This window comes from Clarias gariepinus, chromosome 20 (genome assembly GCF_024256425.1).
Source record: "Clarias gariepinus isolate MV-2021 ecotype Netherlands chromosome 20, CGAR_prim_01v2, whole genome shotgun sequence".
NCBI lineage: Eukaryota > Metazoa > Chordata > Actinopteri > Siluriformes > Clariidae > Clarias > Clarias gariepinus.
Window position 1 is genome coordinate 1,902,322 of NC_071119.1, and position 8,527 is coordinate 1,910,848.

At 45.6% G+C, this 8,527-nt stretch overlaps 1 protein-coding gene across 1 annotated transcript; it reads left to right on the top strand.

Annotated features, from left to right (window-relative positions):
* The first annotated feature begins 341 nt into the window (after positions 1 to 341).
* On the top strand, positions 342 to 8,132 carry rbpja (recombination signal binding protein for immunoglobulin kappa J region a). The gene is made up of 11 exons (XM_053480233.1): positions 342 to 399; positions 1,004 to 1,042; positions 1,251 to 1,346; positions 1,483 to 1,648; positions 1,816 to 1,990; positions 2,088 to 2,225; positions 2,313 to 2,425; positions 2,553 to 2,693; positions 3,643 to 3,798; positions 3,906 to 4,009; positions 4,094 to 8,132. Exons 1-11 carry the CDS (start codon positions 380 to 382, stop codon positions 4,473 to 4,475), a joined length of 1,530 nt encoding a protein of 509 aa, XP_053336208.1. The 5' UTR covers positions 342 to 379; the 3' UTR covers positions 4,476 to 8,132.
* Positions 8,133 to 8,527: the final 395 nt, after the last annotated feature.

Below are 8,527 nucleotides of genomic sequence, written 5' to 3' on the forward strand. Positions count from 1 at the left end.
GTGTGTGAATTTTCACACGGTTCTTCTTGGTGTTTTGCCCGCATTGACAAGATCTCGCGATAACACCGTACGGCGATCTACAGTAGAATCTGTGTTCTCGCGAGACTACAGGAACTTTCCCACGCCTGTGAGAGAGAGCGCGCGAGACCCCCCTCCCCCTCGCTCTTTCCTCCACCGCCTTCCTCCTTCTCACGCTGTCGGAGAAAATGAAACCTCGCGATAACACGAGGCACCGACTTGAACTGTGTTCTATTGTGAGAACATCTGAACTATCGCGAGAGTTCGGGGGGGGGGGGCTGCTTTTCCCACGCCTGGGGTTTCACTCCGTCTGGCAGGAAATCTCGCGACATTTCACACTTTATTAGAGAGTTGCAGGAAGATGGCGCCTGTTGTGACGGGGTAAGCGATGAAATTACCATCAAGAACAGGCTCAGGGAGACGTTAAAGTCGGCGTTAACCGCGCAGCCGGTTGTCGGGAGAGCGGGTTACTCATTCGTGTCCGCCGACGCGCTTTTTATCGCGCGCCTCGCGCCGTATTGTTGTAGCTGTGCCCCTTTAGCTGAGCTAGCCGTCATGCTAACCAGGCAAGTTTCGCCCACATTTCTTCACCGCAGATGTTTCTCGAAGACGCGCTTCACTCTCCTCATGTCGCGTGCTCTATTTATAACCCTGAGGACGGTCCTGTTTGAAGATCGCGCGCGCGCGGCGTTACGCAGAAAAAAAGCGACTTTAGCTAACTCTCAACTCTGAGCTCGCGAGCTGTGTTTATACCGTTAATCTTCATCATCCTCGTCATCATGTCTAACATCACACACACCGCCACTGTGACGCGTGTGTTAGCGCTTTAACCGTGTTGTTGGTTTATTATTATTATTATTATATTTCTCCAAACTGTCAACCAGCTGGACGCACACTGCGCATGCGCGGATCACTGACACTGGGCTCTGGAGTTATGGTTGTAATTATTTCTCCTGATTTATTTATTTATTCTTTTTTTTAACAGGAAATTTGGGGAGCTCCCTCAGCCAAAGCGCCTGACCAGGTACCTCTGTAGTGATTAGAATCATTTTACACTTTGTTCAGTCTCTTTCAGGTCCTCGTTCTTCTCCTCTCTTCCTCATCTGTGTCCCCTCTCTCTCTCTCTCTCTCTCTCTCCTTTTCTTTGTGCCTCATTACCCTTCTCTCCCTTCTCCTTTCGCTCTCCTCTTGTTCTCCTTATTCTCTGTATTGAGTTTGTTTTTCCCCCACAGAGAGGCGATGCGTAATTACCTGAAGGAGAGAGGAGATCAGACCGTGCTTATTCTACACGCAAAAGTCGCACAGAAATCCTACGGCAACGAGAAGAGGTGAGTCTTTGATCTGCTGATGGTCTTCAGGGGGCGGGGCCTGCGCTCTGATTAGTTGCAGTGGTCCTGCATTGGTCTTTCCCAGAGAAGTGACCCAGGTGTGTGATAGACTGTGTGTTTGTGTGTGTGTGTGGAGGTTCTTCTGCCCGCCCCCGTGTGTGTACCTGATGGGCTGCGGCTGGAAGAAGAAAAAGGAGCAGATGGAGAGAGAGGGCTGCTCGGAGCAGGAGGCACAGCCCTGCGCCTTCATCGGCATCGGGAACAGCGATCAGGAAATGCAGCAGCTCAACCTGGAGGGCAAGGTGGTGCAGCAAACACACACACACAGGCACACACATGGACACACACTTAAACACCCTAACTATAATTCTAAACTATAAAAAAAAACATTAAAGGTTAAACTTTGTCCCCCTTTCCTTCTCTCTCTCTCTCTTTTTCCTTCCTTTCCTCCTCTTTTCCTCCTCTATAGAACTTCTGCACAGCTAAGACTCTGTACATCTCAGACTCGGATAAGAGGAAGCACTTCATGCTGACGGTGAAGATGTTCTACGGGAACAGTGCAGAGATCGGCGTGTTCCTCAGCAAGCGCATCAAAGTCATCTCCAAGCCTTCCAAGAAGAAACAGTCTCTGAAGAACGCAGACCGTGAGTCCTCACTTCTCTGCTGTTCTCCTCTCATACAGGGTTGTGTGTGTGTGTGTGTGTGTCACTTTATAACCCTCTCTCTCTCCCTCTGTCTCAGTGTGTATAGCGTCAGGCACTAAAGTGGCTCTGTTTAACCGCTTGCGCTCTCAGACGGTCAGCACTCGGTACCTCCATGTGGAGGGAGGAAACTTCCACGCCAGCTCTCAGCAGTGGGGCGCGTTCTACATCCACCTGCGTCAGTGTCTCTCACTCTCTCACACAAACACTTCCTTTCTTTTGTTATTTTGCCCAGTGTTTCATTTTTCTTTCTCTCTCTCTGCAGTGGATGACGATGAGTCTGAGGGAGAGGAGTTTACGGTCAGAGATGGATATATCCACTACGGTCAGACGGTGAAACTGGTGTGTTCTGTCACGGGCATGGCTTTACCGCGTCTGGTGAGAGAAAAAACACACTTTATTAAAAGAAATCATTATTGTGTAATATCCTGTAATTATAAAGTGTTGGCGTTGTTTAAATAGTTTAATTATTTGTGTGTGTGTGTGTGTGTGTGTGTGTGTGTAGGTCATCCGTAAGGTGGATAAGCAGACGGCATTAATGGATGCAGACGATCCTGTGTCTCAGCTACACAAGTGTGCGTTTTACCTGAAAGATACTGAGCGCATGTACCTGTGTCTGTCTCAGGAGCGTATCATTCAGTTCCAGGTGAGGTGTGCACGCACGCACACACGCACACACACACTTATTAGTGTAGCTGTGTGCTAATTGCTGAGACTAACAGGTACACGGGCCACACCGCTTTTTTTCTCGCTGACTGACAGGTACACAGGTCACACCCCTTTTTTTTCTTGACTGACAGGTACATGGGCCACACCTCCTTTTTTTTCTCTTGACTGACAGGTACTTGGGCCACACCCCTTTTTTGTTTTTGACTGACAGGTACACAGGCCACACCCCTTTTTATTCTCTCAGACGGGCAGGTACGTGGGCCACACCCTTTTTTTTTTGTTTCTGACTGACAGGTACGTGGGCCACACCCTTTTTTTTGTTTCTGACTGACAGGTACACGGGCCACACTCATTTTTTTTCACTGACTTACAAGTACATGGGCCACACCCCCTTTTTTTCTGACTGACAGGTACATGGGCCACACCCCCTTTTTTAGTCTCTGACTGACAGGTACTTGGGCCACACCCTTTTTTTAGTCTCTGACTGACAGGTACGTGGGCCACACCCTTTTTTTTGTTTCTGACAGACAGGTACACGGGCCATACTCATTTTTTTTCACTGACTTACAAGTACATGGGCCACACCTCCTTTTTTTCTGACTGACAGGTACATGGGCCACACCCCCTTTTTTAGTCTCTGACTGACAGGTACTTGGGCCACACCCTTTTTTTTGTTTCTGACTGACAGGTACATGGACCACACCTCCTTTTTTTTTCTCTTGACTGACAGGTACTTGGGCCACGGCCCTTTTTTTCTCTGACTGACAGGTACACAGGCCACGTCTCTTTCTCTGTAACTGACAAATACATATGCCACGCCTTCTTTGCTGACAGGCCACACCCTTTTTGACACTGGGAATTACTCAGGCCACGCCTCTTTACCTGCGAGGCCACACCCCTCATTGTTGCAATTTGCATAATTCCAGGCGACGCCGTGCCCCAAAGAGACGAATAAAGAGATGATTAACGACGGCGCGTCGTGGACGATCATCAGTACGGATAAAGCCGAGTACACGTTCTACGAGGGCATGGGTCCAGTCACACACCCCGTCACACCTGTACCTGTGGTGGAGAGTTTACAGGTAACACACACACACACTATAACAAATCTAATTTAAATATTTTGTTAAACAGAAACATCTGATGATAATGTTTTGGTGTGTGTGTGTGTGTGTGTGTGTGTGTGTAGCTGAACGGTGGCGGTGACGTGGCCATGCTGGAGCTGACGGGACAGAACTTTACTCCGAACCTCAGGGTGTGGTTTGGTGACGTGGAAGCCGACACCATGTACAGGTGAGTCCGTACCCGCGTACACATCACACACACCCCGACTGTCTGTGTGTCTGAGGATCTGTGTGTCTTTGTGTGTGTGTGTAGGTGCGGCGAGAGCGTCCTCTGCGTGGTTCCCGATATCTCGGCGTTCCGTGAGGGGTGGCGCTGGGTTCGCCAGCCCGTCCAGGTTCCCGTCACGCTGGTGCGCAACGACGGCATCATCTATTCCACGGCGCTCACCTTCACATACACGCCCGAGCCGGGGCCCCGCCCACACTGCAGTGCCGCCGGAGCCATCCTGCGCTCAGGCTCCGCCTCTTCACCGTCCTCCTCCTCATCGTCCTCCTCTTTGTCTTCATCATCGTCGTCTTCGTCCGGCCTCGTGCTGCAGTCCAGGATCGACAGTCAGCCCGGATACGCGACCGCCACCGGCGTCTCTTCATCGTCCTCATCGTCCTCGGCCATGTCCGTGTCCCAACCTTGTTAAAGGGACAGCAGCGCCACCTGTCGGATTCTCTTATAAAGGACAACGATGTTGCGCAATAGGATGAAACTCCGAGACGGCTCTCTGCTTTTACGTTTTTTTTTTTTAAATTTTTTTATTCTTTCACGGAACTGAAATGAGACAAAACTATTCACAGGTGAAGAAAACGCTCCCGTTCCTCCGCGGAAGGAGAAGAAAAAAAACTAAACCTTATCACATAGGAATATAGTTTTCAACCAAGGACCAAGGAATATTATTATTGTTGTTATTGTTATTATTATTATTATTATTTTTTATTGATGTATAATTTTATAAGCTTTAGCTAAAGGTACATTTTTCACTTTTTTTTTCCTCTCTCAGTTTTATAACATTTTTAGTAACCTTTTGTTACCAAATTGTTTTGTATATTTTTTCACGAGCATTTGTGCTCGGAAGTATAAAAAAGAAAAAAAAAACAAAACAAAAAAAAGTAGAAGGGTTCATGTGGATTTACTCTCATGAGCTCTTCGTCATAGCTGCCTTTTAATCCTCCTCGGCGACTGCCTTAAACCTTTCTCGACTTGTACCAGCGTTTTTAATTTCTAATTTTATTTTTTTAATACTGTTTTTACATTGTGCAAAAATTTCCCTGTTTTTTTTTTTTTTTTTTTAAGTATTATTGTGTGTGTGTGTGTGTGTGTGTGCGCGCGAGTGTGTGAGAGAGTTTTGGGAGATGGTGGCTTTACTCGTTATTTTCATTTTTTTAACACAAAAGCTTTAACTTGCTCGTCCTGCCATCGAGTTACAACCCGCCCTGTGTTATAAATTGTTTTGTTGCCTCCCCTTCACAAATCCGCTTGAGTAATGCACTTAGACCTCAAGCGAAACGAGGTCACGATAGTATCGGAGCTTCCAGGACACGAGTAAAGAGACGTCCGTCCGTCCCTGATCTGGTCCACACAGACGCTGCGCGAGTCCAGGGGCGTCTGTTAGTGTATTTATAAACCCTCGTCTACACGATCGACTTTCCCCTGAACGTTTACCTCAGCCTGGAGACGGCTTCCTGAGAGGCGTTCTGAATAAGGGAAGAAATGTTTTGTGTCTGGAGAGTTTTTTTGGGGGGGACAGACTGAGACCTGAACAGACACTCGAAGTCGATGAACACCAAGCTTGCTTTAGTGAGAACGCAAAAGTGTTTTGGATTCTGTATTTTTTATTTTTTTTAAAAATTGGAACAGATGCGGCTCAGATCATTGCAAGTGTAAAACTGTGAAGATTTAATTCGGAATCTTGCAGCAGAACCATGATAACAGTTTGCGAATTTGAACAGATTATAATAGCAGAAAACGTTCCACCAACTTGAGCGGTTTTGCTTTTATTCGTTTTTTATTATTGTCTAGCAGAGGTGGGAGATAACTGGGTACAGCGGTATCTCTGCATACAGGTTTAATCTGTTAATTAATCCGGAGGCGAGTTCTTAAGGTGAAATTTCATATTGTGAAACGCATTGTCCCATAGGAAATAATGTAAACGCAAATAATCCGTTCCAGCCGCCCCAAAATATTACAAATGTTTCCAGTTTCCAACACTAAAATCATATTTTTGCATATAAAAACCATCAAAACATTTAGAAAAGACACGTAAATGAAGTAAAATATCTAGACATTAAAGCTCACCTAACCTTAATTTATGATTCCTCCCGGCACCGACCGGCTTTACAAACCAAACTAAAAGCAGCTCTCTTTTCTTCTCGCTACCATCCTTGATAACATTTTCGAGACTCCTGGTGCTATATCCTGCCAAAAAATGCACCCACATTTGACTTTTCACTGATGCAGACGTGTTTTTATCCAGTTCTTAAGGCGGAAATTCATGTTTTTATCTTGAGGTACTGCTGTACATGTACCTCTGTTACTGTACTTAAGTACATACTTCATACTTTTATTAGATGATACTTTTTACTTTCACTTTGCTACATAGTACATCAAATACCTGTACTTGTACTTAACCACGTTTCACAGTCGCCCGAATCCCAGCGTTTAATCTTTAAACCAGAAGTTTGTTTGAATTGCAAACGAACAGCGTGATGGTGTGTGAATGGAGACGGGAATTCCCAGTGAAAACCGTCATGTCTAATGTGTGTAGACTCCGGTTCAGTCTCTGCCTTTATAAGTCTTAGGTTAGTCTATAGACGCGCTTTAGACCGAGCCTCCTGCTCTTGTTTTAATCTTTGTTTTTCTGTCATGTTCTTGTCCGTCCATGTGCTCTTCGGTCTGTGTGTGTGTGCCACCTTATGTTCAGCTATGTGTCCAGAACCTCTGCACTTTCTTACTCTTTATTGACTCACTGTTTGTTTGTTTTTTCTGGCAGCTGAAACGAGCCCTTTGTGCCTACGTGAACTCTACACCCTCTTACTAGTGGCCGCCCCAATCTCGTATCTCATCACCACTCTCAAACTCGTACCGAACCTAAAGGTCAATGTTTCTAAAGGTCATGACTCGTTTATTTCAGTGTTATTTGGTCCAGCTGTGGTTGAGTAGGGTTCCTGACACGCCTTGTCCACTAATCCCTCCCCAAGATGCCCATGGAACTTATCGGAGACGTCATTCTGCCTGTCCGGCACTTTTAAAAGGAAATGCGCTTCTCCTGTTGTAGCGTATAAAGTGTAAATGTGCAGCGAAACATTTCAAATCTACCGTTTTATACCTCTAACTTTGTACCTGTTGCTAGTTAGCGGTGATTAGTCTTCCGAAGGAGCGTCAAGCAGCCGATTAGCAAGGTGTCTCGCTAACTTTGTCCACAACCAAAACTCGTTATGGAGCTAGGTGGTGATTTTTTTTCCCCCACTTTTTCTGTTTTATTTTTTTTTTAAACCCACATTTACTTTCAAAACATCTACATACAGACTTCAAGGGGTGGAGCCTAAGAACAAGGCACAGCAGCCTTTCTATACATCCTTTATAGATGACAGGAAGTCCCAGGTGCATCTTAAACCCAATCGGGACACAAGTCCAAAGAGCTGGGTGTGGTCAGAGGAGGAGACTTACCTGTATGTGTGTTTAAAAAAAAAAAAAAAAATTATTATTATTTGTCAGCTAGTTAAATTTGCTACGTAGCTCCTGGACGCGAACCTAATCGACTACGAGTAGATTAAAAGAGACTGAATGACCTTCATCAAGGTCGTGCTGAATTTTTTTTCTATTTAACGAGAATTATTTCCTCACTTTGTCCACTGTGCTTGCCTTAACGATCCACCATGAGCGAAACAGTTCTCCTAAAAATATAAAAACGCAGTTTGCCAAAACATTGCCACTTCTCGCCGAGCTCAAACAGACGTGTCCAAAACCTGTCGCCTTGGATCGGTCTTAAATGTGTGTACTGTGTGTGTGTGTGTGTGTGTGTGCGTGCTGTAAGCCAAGATTCCAGACTGTTTGTGCTCTTTCCACTCAGGAGGTTACGAGTGCTAACGCTCCGGAGGGCTAGTGCACGTGTAGCCTCACTGAAAATAAATAAATGTAACGGATGCAATACACGTCAATATCAGCGTCAAAAAAGAAAGAAGGGGCTGTGTTTTAATTTTCGGATCCACTTTGGGGGCGGTTCTGTCGCTTTATCCCCTCGTGCGAGTGGAAGAGGGGTCGAGTCGACGTCAGTGGAGCAATAAAATACTTAACAGATGAAGATTGTTCTTGTGTTTTATTTGCCTGACTGTTACTCTAATTAAAAGTTAGATTCAATTTAATATAGTTGGGTACCTTTACAATTTGTGTCCTTTAATATGATGCCGTCCTCAATAATAATGATAATAATAAATCCTTGTTCGAGCTCCAGCGAGACGCAATGACTGATGGGACATTTTTTTTTATTCCCTTTTCCGGTGAAGTGAACACCTGTTGTTTACCTGTTCCCTACACCATTCGCAGTTCCCCTTTAAACTGGACATTTTTTCGATCCCTGCGGTTTGGAATCACATTTAACATGGCTGAACACACTGTGTAGTGGTTATGTTACCATGGTAACGCACGGAGGAAGTGACGTCAGCACTGGTGACTTTGCAGAGTGTTCTGAAAGGTGGA